General features: G+C 43.9%; 1 protein-coding gene across 1 annotated transcript in view; it reads right to left on the bottom strand.

Annotated features, from left to right (window-relative positions):
• C1QTNF7 (C1q and TNF related 7) overlaps positions 1 to 18,019 on the bottom strand; it is a 122,939-nt gene extending 104,920 nt beyond the window's left edge. The window contains exon 1 of the mRNA XM_043448236.1: positions 17,553 to 18,019. Coding sequence (XP_043304171.1) covers positions 17,553 to 17,574 — 22 coding nt within the window. The 5' untranslated portion in view covers positions 17,575 to 18,019. The remainder of the gene's footprint in view (positions 1 to 17,552) is intronic.
• Between the last annotated feature and the right edge of the window lie 2,095 nt (positions 18,020 to 20,114).

The raw sequence follows: 20,114 nt of genomic DNA, 5'->3' as shown, positions 1-20,114 counted from the left end.
AGATTCTCTCCCTCTCTCTTTTATTTACATAATTTTTCAAAGCTCTGTTTCATATCTTCTGAATATCTTTTGGGGTCTCATTCAAATCCTGTTCTTAGAGTGTGGCTTTAGGTAATAGAGGATGCAAGTACTGTAATTAAGGCAATTTATAGTTGGAGCTGTTGCTTTGGCATCGCTAAAGGAAATCTGTCACTCCTGGTTAATCAGAAAGCTTACTGAATGGAAATTCAAGGTATGACTGAATATGGATATGATGCATAAAGAAAGAGGGAAGGAAAAAAGGAAAGAAAATCTTTGGCTCTTATGATCCAAACAACAGCCCTCTCTATCTAATGCTTTCTCCTCTATTGTATTTCAACAAAAGTACTAGGAATATTCATCTTAGCTATGATTGATTGAGCACCATGTTATGTGACAACCTCAGCCAGATGTATGCTATTATCGTAACTGTTCACATCAAAAAAGTGGAGATGGGCAGAGTTCATTCCCCAAGGACACAAGCCTAGAAAAATGACAGAACTGTGATTTTAACTCAGGTCAAACCCTCTTTGGATTAGAAACCAAAGAAATTGATGCCAAATCTTGGAGAATTGCTTCCAAAATCCTACTCGAAGGAGACTGACAAATACCTGAAATAATTCTCACATCTCCCATCAGTTTTCCCATCTCCACGGTGAGACCTTTTATCCTTGTCTGTGTGCTTTGGTTTAATTCTTCTCATCCTCTGGTCAGTCATGCCACCTCCATTTCAGCTTGACAATGACCCTACTGACATGTGCTGTCCAGAGTCTAGAGTAACAGTGATAATCCTAGTCACCGACCAGTTATCACCCATGTCCTGGGGTCATGGCTGAGTTAACAACAACACAGAAACTTTATGATGATGATAGATGGGCTCAATAAAGGACAGAAATGGTATGGACCTAACAGAAGAAGAAGATATTAAGAAGAGGTGACAAGAATACGCAGAAGAACTGTACAAAAAAGATTTTCACGACCCAGATAATCACAAAGGTGTGATCACTCACTTACGGCCAGGCATCCTGGAATGTGAAGTCAAGTGGGCCTTAGGAAGCATCACTACAAACAAAGCTAGTAGAGGTGATGGAATTCCAGTTGAGCTATTTCAAATCCTGAAAGATGATGCTGTGAAAGTGCTGCACTCAATATGCCAACAATTTGGAAAACTTAGCAGTGGCCACAGGACTGGAAAAGGTCAGTTTTCATTCCAATCCCTAAGAAAGGCAATCCCAAAGAATGCTCAAACTACCGCACAATTCCACTCATCTCACATGCTAGAAAAGCAATGCTTGAAATTCTCCAAGCCAGGCTTCAGCAATACATGAACCATGAACTTCCAGATGTTCAAGTTGGTTTTAGAAAAGGCAGAGGAACCAGAGATCAAATTGCCAACATTCACTGCATCATCAAAAAAGCAAGAGGTTTCCAGAAAGACATCTATTTCTGATTTATTGACTATTCCAAAGCCTTTGGCTGTGTGGATCACAATAAACTGTGGAAAATTCTGAGAGAGATGGGAATACCAGACCATCTGACCTGCCTTCTGTGAGAAATCTGTATGCAGGTCAGGAAGCAACAGTTAGAACTGGCCATGGGACAAGAGACTGGTTCCAAATAGGAAAAGGAGTACGTCAAGACTGTATATTTTCACCCTGCTTATTTAACTTATACGCAGAGCACATCATGAGAAACGCTGGTCTGGATGAAGCACAAGCTGGAATCAAGATTGCCAGGAGAAATATCAATAACCTCAGATATGCAGATGACACCACCCTTATGGCAGAAAGTGAAGAACTAAAGAGCCTCTTGATGAAAGTGAAAGAGGAGAGTGAAAAAGTTGGCTTAAAGCTCAACATTCAGAAAACTAAGATCATGGCATCCAGTCCCATCACTTCATGGCAAATAGATGGAGAAACAGTGGAAACAGTGGCAGACTTTATTTTTTTGGGCTCCAAAATCACTGCAGATGGTGATCGCAGCCATGAAATAAAGATACTTACCCTCGGAAGAAAAGTTATGACCAACCTAGACAGCATATTAAAAAGACATTAAAACAAATTAAAAAGATACATTACATTGCCAACGAAGGTCCGTCTAGTCAAGGCTATGGTTTTTCCAGTGGTCATGTATGGAAGTGAGAGTTGGACTATAAAGAAAGCTGAGCACTGCAGAATTGATGCTTTTGAACTGTGGTATTGGAGGAGACTCTTGAGAGTCCCTTGAGCTGCAAGGAAATCCAACCAGTCCATCCTAAAGGAAATCAGTCTGGAATAATCATTGGAAGGACTGATGCTGAAGCTGAAACTCCAATCCTTTGGCCACCTGATGTGAAGAGCTGACTCATTGGAAAAGACCCTGATGCTGGGAAAGATTGAGGGCAGGAGGAGAAGGGGATGACAGAGGATGAGATGGTTGGATGGCATCACTGACTCAATGGACATGAGTTTGGGTGGACTCCATGAGTTGGTGATGGACAGGGAGGCCTGGCATGCTGCAGTCCATGGGGTCACAAAAAGCTGGACATGACTGAGTGATTGAACTGAACTGAACTTACATACTATGTTCAGGAGAAAGCTCTAGAAATAAAGGACTAGGTTTTCATGGCGGGGAGTGGGGGGGTGGGAGGGTAGTCCGAGATGGAAATAAAGGTTTCTCTGTCGGCATTAGAGTGAAAGTGACAGTCACAGAAAAGGGGAAGGAGTGCAATGTAAGGGAAGATGTGGAAACTCAATACCTTTAGAAGAAAGTAGAAAAGGATTCAGAGACAGAGGCTTCCCTGGTAATCCGATGCTTAAGAATCCGCCTTGCAATGCAAGGGACACTGGTTTCATCCACAATCTGGGAAGATCCCACATGCCTTGGAGCAACAAAGCCCTTGTGTTGCAACTACTGAAGCCTGAGTTCCAGAGTCCGTGCTGGACAACAAAAGAAACCACTGCAGTGAGAAGCCTGTACATAGCCAACTAGAGAGTAGCCCCCTCTCGGCCCAACTAGAGAAAAGCTAGCATGCAGCAGTGAAGACCCAGAACAACCAAAAGCCAAAAATAAATAAATAAATCTTTTCAAAAGAGGATTTGGAGAATCCTTTCCTCCCTCCCTTCTCCCCTCCCTTCTTTCCTTTATCTGATATTTTTCTTCTGTGAACCACACAGCTGTTGCTTGAACCCTCATTCAGTAAGCTTTCTGGTCAACCCAAGATTGCAGCTTTCCTTTAGGAACCTCCTAGCAACCACTTCAACTCCAAACTGCCTTCATTATCAGGTTTGCATTCTTTATGACAAAAAACAACATTCTAAAAAGGATTGGAGTGAGTTTTTAACACCATAAGGGGCTGGATAGTCAGTGCAAGATGAATGGAATGTTGAAAGGAAAGCTGAGATATAGAGAAAACAGTTGTTCCAGGGCAGGACACGGGTCAGGGCAAGAGGGACGAAATTCATTTCCTTTCCTCAGAGAACACATGGGTCACTTTAAGTCTGAAAGGATGCTGGGTTTGGCTGCCAGGAAGTGAAATTTCATGCTCAATCACAATAACCAGATTGGGCCTTATGGTTCACATAGTTTGTTTCTCTTTTGTCGCATGGCTTTGATTTTTTAATTTCCACTAAGACTGCTTCATTTTGCACAATTCTTTTAACTTGCTTCAAATCCTGTATAGCTGGGGCATTCTGACATTTACAGGGTTTCTGCTACATTCCAGACACTGCTCAGGGTGTTACAGAGAAGAACCAATTCTGATTCCATGCTGGAACTGTTTCTTTGACTTGCTTTGTGTTGCTTGTGTTATTATTGTCATTGTTGTTGTTCAGTCGCTGAGTCATGTCTGACTCTTTGTGACCCCATGGACTGCATGCAGCAGGTCAGGCTTCCCTGTTCTTCACTCTCTCCTGGAGTTTGCTCAAACTCATGTCCATTGAATCCATGATACCATCCAACCATTTCATCTTCTGTCACTCCCTTCTTTTCCTGCCCCCAGTCTTTTCCAGAATCAAGGTCTTTTCCGATGAATCAGTTCTTCTCATCAGATGGCCAGAGTTTTAGAGCTTTGTTGTTATAATCATATATAATGGCCTGCCTCAGAGGACCCTGTCCCTCTGCCTGACTGTTCCAGTGCCTTTGTTCAGCTCACAGAGATAATCTGACCCTGCCCACCTGTGAATGGCTGCAAGAAAGAGGAGATAAACACATCCCTTGCCAGATGCTGGCCATTCCTGGAGATGTTTTGCAAGACAGATGGGTCTTTTTACTTCATTTCCTCATTGCCTCTCCCTCTTTATTCTGTCTTTTGACTTGAGTTTCTCACTGCTCCTCTTTCTGGTTCTGTAAAAGACCTGGCATCCAGACCCTGATGAGATAGTTATTTTGAGACATTTTCTGCCATGTTCTCCGTCAGCTGCCTTTCTGCATAAAGTCTCTATTCTTTGCCTCTGCACCTCATCTCTTATTCATTAGCCTTTTGTGTGGTGAGCAGATCAAGTTTGGTCTCAGTAACAAGGGCAATCCACTTATGGGGGTGTATATCCTGCAGGGTATGAAGTGTGGAGGCAAACAAGTAAAAACACAGAATTTAGACTTGGGGGGTTGTTGTGGAGAAGAAGAGAAGAAAACGAAGAGGGAGGAGGATATTGGAGAAGGTGATAGTTGGGATGAAAGAGAAAGGCTGAGAAAGAAGAGAGAAATAAGTGGAGAATGCATGAGGACTTCCCTGGTCATCCAGTGGTTAAGACTGCACTTCCAATGCAGGGAATATGGTCTGGTTGGGGAACAGATCCCACATGCTGTTGGGCCAAAAAAAAAAAAAAAAGAGAGAGAGAATGAGTGAAGAGGGGTTAAGTAAGTGAGAAGCTGTGTTGAATAATGAATTGCAGGACTCAAAGAATAGGGTTGAAAGGGGGAAGTGGCTGAATGATGTAGGCTGGGCGGGAAGAGGGTTGAGGGTGAGGGCAGAAAAGAGAAAAAGGCAGGAAAGGCTGATTATCCATAGAAAAAGTTTGAGTGTTAAGGATTTAGTTGTGTCCCTACCCCCAAATTCATAGGTTGAAACCTCAAATCTTCAGTGTGACTGTAATTGGAGGCAAGACATTTAAGAAGGTCATTAAGGTTAAACGAAGTCATAAAGGTGGGGCCTTGATCCAAAAGAACTTGTGTCCTTACAAGAAGAGGAAGAGACATCACAGTAGATCTCTCTCTCTCTCTCTGCACCACATGAAAAAATTGCAGGAAGGTGATTATCTGCAAGCCAGAAAGAGAGTTTTGGACTTCCTTCCTCCAGAACCACAAGGAAATACATTTCTGTTGTTTAAGCCCTCAGTTGATGGTGTTACCTTGTTATGACTGCCTGAGTGGACTCCCATGAGGCATATGGAACTTTAAAGTACCAGAAGAGGCCAGGGGAATCATTGTTCACCCCAACATGGCCATCTCTGGGCATGGCCCAGTAACACACACTTTAAATTTCTTCCTGAAATTCAAGAGACAGAGGACTTCGGCTCTGCTGGCGAGGGGATTGTGTATTCATGTACATATGTGTCACTGCTGACTGATGGTGAGGCTTTGGGTCTCATTTGTAAATCAGTCATGTCTGACTCTAAAACCTTATAGACTGTAGCCCTGTAGGCTCCTCTGTCCACAGAATTCTCCAGGCAAGAATGGCAGAGTGGATAGCCATTCCCTTCCCCGGGGGAGCGTCCTTACCTGGGTCTCCTGCTTTGCAGGCAGATTCTTTACTGTCCGAGCCTCCAGGGCAGCCACATGTGGGTCACTGCTAACTGATGGGGAGGCTTTGGGTCTCATTTGTGAAATAGGGTTAAACATAGTACCAGCCTGACTGGTGTGTTGGGAAGATTCGATGAGGGTTGGCTTAGGAGCATACCTCTGTGTAGGAAACGCTCTCTGTTAGCTGCATTACTAGAGCACGTGTGCATGTTAATTTAGAAAATTTTTTTGGAGAGTGAGGGCTCTTGAAATTTATCACATAGAAAGGAAATGGGAACTCGTTTTATGTCTCTAGATTGTATTAGATTGAACAATATGACATTATCTTTTCTATAGGTCCAAGACACAGCAAGTATTTTTTTTTTTCACTTGTACCCATTCTTCTTTTTAAGGTTCTTTCCCATTATAGCTTATCACAGGATATTGAATACAGTTCCCTGTGCTATCAATTAAAACCTTGTTTATCCATTCTAGACGTAATAGTTCACAGCAATTGTTTTTAAAATGGAAACATGCCACATAAAACCCCAGGTACATGGATTTTCCTGGAAAAAAAAAAAAGAAAATCTGGTCTCTTAGAGCTACATTAACCCTGGAGATCCCTACGGGAGTGGGTGATGACCGCCCATGTTGTTTGGAGAGCGTGGTTTCAGGCCTCCTGGGTCTCGGCCACATTGTAGATTTCGGGTGTGGCCCCTGATGGAGTGTATGGTATAGAGCTATGATAACGTGTTGCTGACAAAATCCAGAGAGATGGGCATATTTTCTTTTCAGGCAAAAGCATTAGGTCATCAGTGTTGATTTGTGTAAGCAGATGGCAATTGCAAATCATCCCAAACCAAACATCTTTGACCTTGAATAATCAAAACAACCAGGGAAAGGCACTCTGGATTTCACTTTTGACAGCTCGGTGGAAACACTTCGGTCTCGGCCAAGATTCTTTCCCTTGACAAGTTCATATTCTTGTGCAAGTCCATTCACTGAGTACCCAGTGTGTGTCCAGGCCTCTTGCTTGTACTTCTGCTTTTAATCCCTAAGCGTTGACTCATTGGAAAAGACCCTGATGCAGGGAAAGACTGAAGGCTACAGGAGAAGGGGAGGCAGAGGACGAGTTAGTTGGATGGCATCACCTACACACTGGACATGAATCTGAGCAAAATTCAAGAGATAGTGAAGGACAGAGGAGCCTGGCGTGCTGCCGTCCATGGGGTCGCAAAGAGTCAGACACGACTGAGTGAAAAACAACAAGAGAAGGTGTCAGTCTGTCCATTGAGAAGAAACCCCCTCAAACAAAGAGGCTGAGGTTAACAATGAGCTGGCTGGCCAAAACTAACAACTCCTGACACAGACTAGTATTTGTGTTTCATCTTCTGACTTACAAACGTTTTCTCATATAACATTTTATTTAAGATACCAGTGGATCCGCTGGAGTAGATACTTATTGTTCTCATTTTCAATGATGAATGGAGGCTCCGAGTGTTCAGATAACTTGCCTACAATCACACAGCCAGGAAGGATTAGGACTGGGCACGTCATACCCGGAGGTCACAATTCCCGATTCCTCATTCTTTATAGTTAACTAGAAAGAAAAGCAGAACTGCAGCATGGATGAATATTGGCTTTGCTACAACCAAATTGAAAGAATAATCTGGGGCTTCCCTGGTGGCTCAGTGGTAAAGAATCTGCCTGCCAACACAGGAAACATGGATTCGATCCCTGATCGGGAAGATCTCATAAGCCTCAGAGCAACTAAACCCAAGCACCACATTTACTGAGTCTGTGCTCCAGAGCCCAGGAACTGTAACTAATGAAACCCACACCCTAGAGCCTGTGCTCCACAGCAAGAGACAGCGCTGAAAAGAAATAATCTGAGCAACATACTTGATCTTTTTTTCTGACATGGGCTGACTAGAAAAGCTGATGCAAATTTAGCATTAAGGAAAACAGAGTATTTAAATCACAGAGAGTAATAGCTCCCCTGTGACCTGGACTGTCAGACAGTGTCCAGTGTAGTATTAATAGTTAAAGCAGTTCTGGAGAGCATCTGATCCTCCTTAAGGTATCGCTAATTGAATTTTACATTCTTTCCTGCAAACCCTAGATTGGGTTCAGATTATTTCTCCATACAGGTCTTTGCATAGCTGCTACCCATCCCAGGAAACTGATGCGGAGTTAGTACTGACTGTGAAAGTCATCTGGTATCTGGTGTTGAGGTCTGGATGTCATTTCAAGAGGGGCGTGGGTATGTCTAGTAAACTACATAGTGTCAGGGAAATTTCTCCCTGCAAGTCCAGGGAGACCCTGGCGAGGGTTAGGTAGGCAGATGGTGACGGTCTTCAAATGTTTAAGAAGCCAGAGGAAAGTGGTGGCATTCTTGCTACTCCTAAAAATAGAACAAGACCAGTGAGAAACATTTAAAAGGGTCAGATTCTCTCATAAGAATGAATTTTCTGGTGACCGGTGGTATTTTAATGTAAAGTGAAAGTAGCAAAGAGTGTCCAACTCTTTGTGACCCCAAGGACTATATGGTCCATGGAATTTTCCAGGCCAGAATACTGGAGTGGGTAACTTTTCCCTTCTCCAGGGGATCTTCCCAACCCAGGGATCGAACCTAGGTCTCCCGCATTACAGGTGGATTCTTTACCAGCTGAGCCACAAGGGAAGCTGGGGCTGCTTTACTAAGAATGAACATTTTGCTATGATTGGTGTTGAAGCTGAAGGTGGAGTTTGCAGTGTGGATAAATTCTCAAAGTTTGTCTGGGACCATTTCATCTCAGACTCAAGAACAGACAGGAGGATGGAAATATGACAACTTCTGTAATATTATAAGGACTTTGTACCTAAATTGTTTTCAGAATATGAGAGTTTTTAAGTCTCTAGACTATACTGGAGTTAAATAAAATTGCCATTTTGCGTAGGTAATAGAATGGTTAAGGTTTCCCAGCTGGCACTAGTGGTACAGAACATGCCAATCCAGGTTTGATCCCTGAATTGGGATGATCCCTTAGGGGAGGGCATGGCAGCTCACTCCAGTATCCTTGCCCGGGAATCCCATGGACTGAGGAGTCTGGTGGACTACTGTCCAAAAGGTTGCAAAGAATCAGACACTATTGAGCACTTAGCACACAGCACACACGCAATAGAATAGTTGAAGGTCAGCCGTTGTGTATGGTTCAACATAATTCATGCGAAGGGAACAGACTTGATCCTTCAGACCTGTGTCACCTGGAGAGAAGGAAGGACTTAGAGGCTATGATGACTTCACTGCACATAGCTCTTGGGGTGCTCTGCACTGAATTGGGCTTCTCTGAAAGTCACCTGTTGAAGTACCTCACCAGGTGACTGTACTTGCAGATAAGGCCTTTAAAGGGGCGAGCAAGTTAAAACGAGGACCTGAGGATGGGCCCTGATCCGGTCTGACCAGTGTCCTTGTAAGAAGGGGAACTTGGCCACATGCTCTCTACAGAAAAATGACCACATGAGAATACAGTGAGAAAGCGGCTGTCTGCAAGCCAAGGAGAGAGGCCTCAAAAGGAATCAAACCTATGGCACCTTGGTCTTGAACTTCTAGCTTCCAGAACTGTGAGAAAATAAATTTCTTTTGTTTAAACCACCCAGTCTTGTATTTGGTATACGCAGGTATATGGAGATATGGAGGCCAGTAGTAGGGGTGAAGGGGACGAGGAAGTGGGCAAGAGACAGACTTTCAAGCCTCCCACCCCATGATCATACCAAGGTATGTGGTCTTTATTGGGAAGGAAAAGAGGTCAGGCTAAGGATCTAAGGAATGGATATGAACACCTGTGATAAAATAAAATGGGGTGGTAATTCAAAGAATCCCTACACTGAGATGCTACTGATTTTAAATTAGATTTTACAGTGGCCTGAGGTCAAAATTACTTAAAGAAGTCTTTTTCCAAAAAAAATTAAAGGTGCAAGGAAGAAACTGAAAAAAAAAAAAAAAAAAACTTACTAGTTTAAGAGAGTAACCTGGTTTGAGGATGCTGGCAATTGACAAGGCCACCAACTGAAGTTTTAAGGACACCTCTCAAATATCATTCGTGTACATCTAGCAGGATGCGTTTTAAGGCAACAAGGTCAGCTATGGTTTCCTGTTATTGGCGGTATGAGCAGGCACTAAACGTGCAAATATTTAACGCTGTCTTCTAGTTAACTTTTGATTAATTAGGACTAACTCCTGCCCCTTGCTGGGGAGACAGACTGACAAATGCTTGTGGGACTTTGATCTCCCTTCTAGTCCTTTGGCCGTGGACAAGTCACTTTGCCTTGCTCTCATCTTTCAAATAGGATTAAATCTCCATCCCTGCTGCCTCACAGATGACTGATGAGATGGGGGTAAAAAACCATTCCATGAGATTGTCAGTATTTCAAACAGAGTCAGAGTATGTTCATGGTGAAAAAAATCTCTACTTAAAACAAATGTTACAGAGAACAGATCTATAGGTTGCCAAGGGAGAGGAAGTTGGGGAGGGATGGATTGGGAGTTTGGGGTGAGCAGAGGCAAACTATTATATAGAGAATGGATAAACAACAAGGTTTATCCTTGTTGTGCCATAAAGTACAGGGAACTAGATTCAATACCTTGTGATAAATCACCATGGAAAAGAATATGAAAACTGTGTATATGTGTGTGTGTGTGTGCATAACTGAATCACTTTGCTCTATAGCAGAAATCAGCAAAACATTGTAAATCAACTATACTTTACCAAAATGAGCTTAAAAAATGTTAATTGGAAATGTCTACTCTAAGATGAGTCAATACCAGGGCTCTGAACTGCTAGTTAGAGAATTAGGAATCCTTGCCAGAAGTCCATGTGGCAGGGCGGGAAGGGTGTGGGTTTTGGAGATGGGTTCAACTGGAGTTTAAATGCCTACGTCACCCCCACAGTCCTCACAGGAAGTTAAGTAAGTGATCCACCTCTCCTATCTGGAAAATGGGGCCATGTAGACAGTATATGCAAGGCACTGGCGTATAGTAGGTTTTTAATAAAAAGCCTGATGAGCTCTGGTGATCAATTGAGCAACTCTGAAGATGCCATTTCGTCAATTATCAGAAGATGTATTCTACTAGCCACTGCTGAATACCTGTTGGGTAATGTGACAAAATAACTTAGGGAAATATTTATTCATGTGTATTCTCTACTCCCAACTTATCGCAAGAAGGTTGCCTGGCTCCTTGGGCTTCTTTGTTTCAAGGTTATACAGGCAGAGCAGGAAGCAGACATTTCTTGAAAATAATATTTCTTCCTTTCTTTCCTAAAGCCCAAATCCAAGAGTAGATGCTGGGAAAGAGAAGAATGCAGGGCCTTTGATGGGCGACTTCCCCAGACCCAGGGGGCCTGGGGTCGGGGACCGGGGCATCCGTAAGAAGTGGAAACACTGTGTGGCCAGACCACAGAGGACAGGACAGCTGAGCATCACTCAGACCCCAGCTTCCTGGCTGGACAGTTACCGTCACTTCCTAAGCAGGGCTGGAAAGCCTAGTCCACAGACATCAAAGGGACAGGCAACTTATAAGAGAAGGCACAGTGATCTGAAGGAAGACCTCCCCAGTTCTGGCGATGGTGGGGGGTAGGAGCTTGATCACTTCTGAAACTAAACTTCCTGCTGCCACAAACTCTTGGAATCAGATTTAAATTGTATGAAATAAAATGGAAAAATGTGAGATTTCTTGCAGACCTGTGTTTGTAGATTGATTCAGATCTACTACAGTTGTAAGGCATTGGAAAATCTAAAGATGATTTCATTCCTGCTCTCTGAAGCTCACCCTCTGCGGGAGCTGAGTGCTGAGTGTGAAGTCGCTTCAGTCACGTTCAACTCTTTGCGACCCCGTGGACCCCATCCCGCCAGGCTTCCCTGTCCATGGGATTCTTCAGGCAAGAGTACTGGAGTGGGCTGCCATTTCCCATGTGGGCACTGCTGGGAGTCATAGGACCCCGGCACGAAGAACTATTATTCAAAGCACCACAAGGGGGCTTCCCTGGCGGCTCGGTGGTAAAGAATCTGCCTGCCCTCTGGGCAGATCCCACATGTTATGCAGCAAGTCAGCCTGTGAACCACAGCTATTGGGGCTGAGCTCTACAGCTCATGAATCACAACTACTGAACCCACATGCCAACTACTGAAACCCAAGCGCCCTAGAGCCTGTGCTCCTCAATAAGAGAACCCTGGTCTCCTGCACTGTGGGCAGATTCTTTACCGTCTGAGCCATCAGAAGCTCACAGTAAGAGAAGCCACTGCAATGAGAAGCCTGTGTCCTGCAGCTGAAGTGTAGCCCCTGCTCACTGCAACTAGAGAAAAGCCCACACAGCAACAAAGACTCGTCACAGCCGGAAAAAAAAAAAAAAAAAAACATCCAAACCTCACAAGATCCTGGGGTGGTTTTGCACCGCTGTAAGTGTTCTCAGACACAAGGGGAGGACAGCTGAATTTTTGCAAAAGGCAGACAGCCAAGAGGATGGATGAAAATTTCTCCTGAAGGAATATATGAAAATATGCCCTCCAGTAATCCCTGCATGCCAATCTCATTATTACACAATCACTATAGCTGTAAACTCATAAAAGTTTTGTAGACTCTCAAGTTCTTTTGGAAACAGGCCTGTTTGATAGGAACAAGTCTGGAAACTGGTGATCGAATGGCTAAATGTGTGGGTAATGATGTTCATAAAAGCGCTCAGAGTTTGTAGCTCCGTGGAGTCTGAAAGCTGAGAAGGTCCTCAGAGGTCCGCCAGCCCCTCTTGCCCCTTCCATTCCACCCCTCTGTCATTTTAAGGGTTAAATCTGGATGTAGTGAGGCCTCACGGTCGTTGCTTGGAAAGATTATTGTGGTGGTCAAGGCTTTGGGGTAGCAGGTTTAGGAGCCTGGGTCTGACGAGCATCAGCATCCCTTAGGGATTATGGGAGCAAACAACTGCTGTCTCCCACCTGGACAAACATGACTTCCTAGTAACTGGAGGTTTCCTCTTTGCCCCTGCTGCACACACTGATTAATCATCTTCAATTATTGCTCTAAAGCACTGCCAGGCTGTTACTTTCTTGTTTACAAAGTTTTAATGATTCCTCTATTAAAAAAATCCAAACTTTGTGGTTTGGCATTCAAGGTTTTCTATGATCTGATTCCAACCACATCTTTTTTTTTCCAACCAAGTCTTCTTTTTTTCCCCCAGAAAATAACATAAATTTTTATTAATTACATATTTCTATAACAGCATTCGCCTACATTTTCATAATGTCTTTTTGGGCATTTTCTAGCTAACTACTCTTTTTTTTCTTTTTTAGAATTTTCTTTTTTTTTCTGTTTTTTAATTCAGATAACAATTAACATAGAACATTCTATTAGCTTTAGGTGTACAACATCTTGATTCAACATTTGTATATATTGTGAAATATCACAGTCAGTCTAGTTAACACCCATCATCAGACATCAATTTTTGCCCTTGTAGGTGCCAAAATGGTAAAGAATCCACCTGCCAATGCAGGAGACTCAAGACGTGAGGGTTTGATCCCTCGGTCAGGAAGATCAGGAAGAGTAGGAAATGGCAACCCACTCCAGTATTCTTGCCTGGAGAATCCCATGGACCGAGGAACTTGGTGGGCTACAGTCTATGGGGTTGCAAAGAATCAAACACGACTGGCCACGCAGACAACGAAAACTTTTAAGATCTAACCAAGGCTTTTGAGCTCATTTCCCTCTTCTTTCTATGTACACCCTTTGTTTCACCAGGTGGATTTTCTGACACTCCCCATACTGGTCTCCTTCATGACTTTGTTAGTTTTCTTCTCACTGCCTGAAATTCCCCTCCCATTAATCTGTATCCATCCTTCAAGGCCAAGTGACACATTATCTTCTCTGAAGAGTCTTTCCTGGGTGAGGGATACAGAGAATCAGATGGACCTGAGTGTGAGACCATATATTTCCTGGAAGACTTCAGGCAGGTTACTGCATTTCTCTAGGGCTCAGTTTGTTCATCTGTGAAATGGGGAAGTCAACACCCACCTTGGAGCCTTATAAGGTACACATGAGTCATCACTGCAAAATACTTAGCACAGTTCTTCACACTTGGTAAATGTCAAAGAAAGTTACCTATTGCTCTGATCATTCCAGAGACTTGAGGCCTCCCTTTCACAGAATTCACTTTGAGTCCCTCCTATATTCTTCCTTGTAAACTTAATTTTGCATTTTTGAAATGAGGACACACACTTTATTTTCTCTACCTTATTGCTAGAGTCTCTGAATCAATGGTCATGAGTTTGAGCAAACTCCAGGAGATGGTAAAGTCTGATGTGCTGCAGTCCATGGGGTCGCAGAGTCGGACACAACTTAGAGACTGAACAACAATCTGACTGATGACTCCTTGAAGATGGGATCATGTTTTATTCTAGCTTATGCCCTTGCCTTTGCCCACCAAATACAGGCCCTCAAACCAGAGGCAGAGGTTGGCCTTTAAGGTGTGAAAGTCAAAATGGATAAGAATTTGCTTTGCTCCTATTTTTCTCTTCCTTATAAAAATTGACTATAGTTTTAAGGAAAATAACTCAATTTCTTTTGATAGGAGAATCCCAGTTTGGGGGTTTCTGTTTCATAGAAATAGGGAAGATTGTTCATGCAGCTGCAGGTGAAGACTGATAAATTTCAATTAAATCTTGGAAAACTTCATGGGCTTGCAGGCCATGGTAACCTCAACTCACTGGGCCAACCCAACCATATTCCAGCATGCATTCCAAGTTCCCCATGTGTGACACTCTTTGGGGGAAGAAAAAAGTGGTTTCATATTCTAATGAGTTAGAAAACAGTAGACTTTAATGACCCACTCATGGAGAGATAGAGGACAAATCAAGGAACTAAAATGTAAGAATTTCTGCAGCAAAGAAACTAGCATCTAATAACTAGTCAGAATAACTAACATTCATGGGGCCAGACACTTTGGCCCCATGACACTTAGCCAGACACTTTGATAGTAGGCCTTTTTCATTAATTCTCTAATTAAATCCTCCAAGTGTCCTCATAAGAATGCAGATAATGGGCCTTACTTGACAGATGGAGCGGCCTGGGTCCAAGTTCACAATGCAATTAAGGGGTGGAGTTGGGATTTGAAGTCACATGTTTGTGACCCTGCAGCCTGAGTTCTGGTCCTCTGTGGTGTACAGTTTTATGCTTTCCCAAATTTGCCTGACCAGGAGGTACTTTTGGTTATCCTCTTATTAATGACCCATGAAACTGACCTGAAATAGACTTGAGGAAACAGAGCCTCACCACCTCCCTTGGGAGCAGCCATGACCTTTAATCTCTCTTTGCTTCTTGGCTTCTGCCTAGATGCTCTTGACCCTGTGATCTCTCCCGTGATATTTCACACCTCCGCCAAGGTCTAGTTCAAATGTAACCAGAAGCTCTCTTTGATTTCAGCTGGCTGATTTACAAAGCCCCTCTTCAGTTTTCCATAAACCTTCCAGACTGTTACCACTTGGGGTCTCCATCATGGGCCAAGTTCAAAGAGCCTTGGCAAAGCTTCTGGCGCTCCGTGGACACATAATTAAGGTCTATTGAGTTGCAATAGTGTCTCCTCCCCAGGCGCCCGAGGGGCTGATTCCCGAGTCTGGGGCTTCCCAGGTCCGGATCCTCGGACTCGGGGTGTGCGGCTGTAGCTGGCAACCTGGGCTAAGTCTGGTTCCAACGCTTTTCAAGATTCAGACAGCGTGGCGCTCGCACTCCGGCAGTTCATTAGTTAACGCTCTGGTCCCTCACAGATGTGGCCTCTGTCCCAGCCTCCGTGAGGTGAGGAGGCACGGTTAGGTCACACTGGGCCGCACCTCAGCATCCTTTCTGGGGACAACCCTGACCCGTCTTTTCCAGGTTTCATCGCAAAGCCCCACACCCCGACTCCCGCCCCCTGTGGCTGCGCCCCAGATGAGTCATCTGGCTTGGGGCTTCATTAGCAACTCTAATTGCCTTTTTGTTTTGGTCCTCTCTGGGGCCTCCTGGGGGCCCAGAGGCGGGGCCTGGGGGCTCTGGCTTCCAGAAATGCCGCCAGCCTCCGTGAGAGCCCGAGATGGGAAGTGCGCGCTGCATCCCGGGCGAGTCCCTCACGCCACGCCGCGCGCGCGTGGCCGCACCCATCCCCGGGGTGCACTCAGGCGCCACGCAACCCCTGGCCATCCCAGCTCTCCGGCTGCCTGCGATGAGGTCACGGGGTGGGGTCCTGGAGACCCCCTCCAAATAGGGCGGGGGCTTCCCCAACTGGTCTGGGAATGGCTGGAGAGGACGAGAAGGAGGAGATGCTAGCCTGTCTGTCCAACCCACTGTTCCCCCTCTGGAGGTTGCGTGGCTGGCGTGGATCGTCCAGGAGGGGGAGAGGGAAGCAGAGAAAAGTCCGGGAAGGAACCGGACAGTGAAGGGGCAAGGCTGGGGTCCGACTTCCTCCACTCACAAACGTGGATAGAGAAAAAGACTAAGCTCTCTCCCCACCGCCTTGCCAGTGAGCTGATGGAGCTGCCTGCTCAGTTTTCTACAATCCCTGTCTTTCCGTCTGATCTTAATCTATCTCCCATCCCCAAGAACCCCCAAAGGCAGGGGAAGACGCTGTAATCCACTTCATGTCATTAGAATTTGACGCAGAAGGAAAAGCTTTCCAGAAACAGCGTCAACCACTGGTACCCAAAGAGCCCTTTGGACGCCGAGAGCCAGGGCTCCTGGGTCGCACCCCACTTTCTTACCCAGGCCTGACCGACCTGTGATCAGTTTCTGCCAGCAGTGGGTTTCATAGATCCAGGTCGCCTTGGTGTCCCAAACGATTCAGACTCCAGCAAACGCACAGGGTTTTCTAACCTCCGCCTGCAAGTTCATGTGTGTGCGAGAGGAATGACTGTGAGCTCTGATAAAATCTCAACCTGCCGGTGGGGGGAAATTTGCAAATCTCTTCTTTTCTGTATCTAGATTTTTTGCACCTGGAATTCTCTCTTGACATGATGGCAAGACTGATATCACAGGCTTTCTCAAGGAAACAGAAACACACATTACTTACGTTCCCCTTCATCTAAAACCACAAGATGCTTCTCCTATGATCCCGGCACAGAAAACCAGGACTATCATAACCTCTCTGCCTCCTGCCTGCTTCTGAAGCACAACCAGGAGGACCCAGCCACCCGATTCAGTCCATAGCATTGCCTGTCAACCGCGACTTCACAGATTTTGAGTTGAACTCTTTCTCCCTGCCCAGGACATAATATCTGTAACAGTCCTTTTGTGCCACTCCAAAAGAGAAGTCAAACGATTTATTTAACTTTTAAAAAACGTAGGCTGCAGAACAAGCTCATAAGAATTCACAGTAAGCACACTTCAGAGAATTTCTGGACTAATGTTACAGTCTTCCATGGGAAAGATTTCTGAGTTAATAGCAAGATCACAGTTTTGGAAGTTAAATTGCCTATAACGGGATAAGAAAACATAGACACTCTGACATTGGCAATACATGAGCCCAACAGCACACTGGCAAATGCTAGGCACATCAGACTGGAGATTTTGAAGACCTGCACACAATTTCTGAGAGAAATGGCATTTTTCATGTACTCAAAAATGGTTCACAGAGGTTCCTGTGACAAGCGGAATAGAAAGTAGAAAACATTACAGCTGAGGATTTCCGACCTCTGACTTATCATTTGTTGACATACTTTCTACAAGTTCCCCATTTCCCTACAAGTAGCTGTCTTAAATCCTTTCAGTAAATATTGCTGATGAAAGCCAACAGGAGGGGGGTGGAAAAAAAAAAAAGAGAAAACATGCAGTGAAAAGGGAAGCTTACCTTTTCTAGGCATTGCTGACATCAAACCTTCCACCAAATCATGAGGCTTTCTTGCTTCTCTTGTCCCATGAATTCAGAAACCATTAAACAATGTTTCCAGCAGAAATATGTGTTTATTATTTGAAGCGGCTTCAAAACAACTCAAAAAATAGCTTGATGAAAAATAAAGTGCTGGTCTGCGCATGAGAATACTTTTGAAGCTTGGAGCTCATACTGTTGTACAAAGTTTTGCAACTGTCTTTCTCGGTTTAAACAACCTCCTGCTCCTCCCAGGCACTTGCCAACTTCTATAATTTAAAGCAACTGCGATCCTTCCCATAATACTCACATTTCAAAGAGCTTAATATATACTCTTGTTAGGAATGAGTGGGAGTGGGTGACGTCCTGCAAACCCCAGGCTGAGGCAAATGAAAAGCGAGGGTTTCGGATATCTAAACGGTTCTATTTCTCTCTTTTATCCATTGCTCGCCTCACCATGTTCCTTCAAGTGGCTTTTGCCTTTAAAAGTGATGCCTTAAGACCAAGTGGTATCACTACATTGGAAGCAAATAGCACACAGGAAAGTTTAGGTCCCCATTTATGGAACAGTGACGTTAGTGAAATTGTGTTTAAACATCACTTTTACTGACAATTATTTCCATACAATTTCTCCCTAATGCAGCTGTTTGAAAATTTAAATTAGTGTACACTGTGTTTTACTAAGAGGGGAAAATATCTAAAATGATGTTATTTGCATTCTGCAAGAAAATTATCATCTCTGGGAAGGAAATTTGTTTTGCAGTCTATCCATGTAGCTGAATAAGTCTTCTGACATTAGACTTGTAATCGATGTTAGCAATTTTTACTATTTTCACCACTCTTCCCCAACTGCCATTAAACACACATGCGTGCACATGCACACACACACATTTGTGAGTTGAAATTTCAGCCAGCTTCAAGTGTGGTCAGCTGAAATTGGTGATTTAAAAATACTTATAGTCTATCTTAAAGGCTGTCTTGCTTAGCACCCGATATATGGCAAATACTTAATAAACATTTACTGAATGGATAAAATATTGCATGGGTTCAGATCAAGTAACGATTGTGACAATTTTGGTTTGCATTTATGTTCCTGTAGGGAAAGTTAATATGTGGAAGCTTGTACAGAGAGTAAACATTGGACACTGTGTACCTTTGCCAGATTTAATGAATGTTTATGACATAAAAAAATTCCCTAAATTAATACAGAAAACATTCATTAAATAAATAAACCATTTGGCGGAGGATAGAAATATTGACAGAGGCACGATCTATTAAGTAAGCTCACTGTGTAAACTTATGCAAACAAATTTCAAGACAAGAATCTCATTCACCATCTCAAAAACTACAGATTATTTTTCCACTGTGTTTTTGAGTTGTCTTTTATTACATAGTAATAACTTTTATTATTCTATGGATAGAGGGTAATGCCTCTGGAATAGAGCAAAGAGAGAAAGGATTTACAACTTCAGGGAATGCTTCGGTTTCTGATTTCCTTTGCTATAGAAGCAGAGTTCATGGTGGAACATATTTTTGTTTTGGCTTATACTGCGGAGCCGTCCAGAGACACAAGCATAGGTGGTGTCATAGACTTGGATCAATTATCCCAGATATGTGAACTCTGATGTGTTACTTACTTTCTTTCTTCTCTGCCCCTTCAGTCATATCTGACTCTTTGTGACTCTATGGACTGTAGCCCACCAGGCTCCTCCGTCCGTGGGAGTCTCCAGGCAGGAGTACTGGAATGGGTTGCCATGCCCTCCTACAGGGGATCTTCCCGACCCAGGGATCAAACTTGCAGCTTCTACAGCTCCTGCATTGCAGACAGATTACCCCTGAGACACCAGGGAAGCCCAATTTGTTGAGTGTTGGTTTCTTTAATTAATAAAGGTTAAACACAAGTATGTTCAAATAACTGATTTGCATATAACACCCCTAATACTGCGTTTTCAGTAATACTAATAAGCATCTTAAAGAAGGCTATGTGACAGGGAATTGATGCTTTCGCATCGTGGTACTGGAGAAGACTCTTGAGAGTCCCTTGGATTGCAAGAAGATCAAACCAGTCAGTCCTAAAGGAAATCAACTCTAAATGTTCACTGGAAGGACTGATGCTGAAGCCAAAGCTCAAATACTTTGGCTACCTGATGTGAAGAGCCAACTCTTTGGAAAAGACCTTGGTGCTGGGAAAGACTGAAGGCAAAAAGAGATGAAGGCAACAGAGGCTGGATGGCATCACTGACTGAATGGACATGAATTTGAGCAAATTCCGAGGAGACAGTGGAGGACAGGGGAGCCTGGTGTGCTGCAGTCCATGGGGCTGCAAACTCGGACATGACCTGGCAACTGGACAACATGTATAAGGTACTTAGCAAGACCTGTTTATGGGGTCATTGTGATTTATCACGTGCCTAGAGTTATTTCCCCTGACAGCTACCAAAATCGGTAATGCACAAGGGATACTGCTAACAAAATCTTAAACTTGGTGGCATTGGCCTAATAGTCAGGAAGTAGGTGTTAATTTGATACCAAGTGTTGGAAAGA

This window comes from Cervus canadensis, chromosome 26 (genome assembly GCF_019320065.1).
Source record: "Cervus canadensis isolate Bull #8, Minnesota chromosome 26, ASM1932006v1, whole genome shotgun sequence".
Classification (NCBI taxonomy): domain Eukaryota; kingdom Metazoa; phylum Chordata; class Mammalia; order Artiodactyla; family Cervidae; genus Cervus; species Cervus canadensis.
Note: the sequence above shows the minus strand (reverse complement) of the source record. Positions and strands in the feature narration are given on the sequence as shown.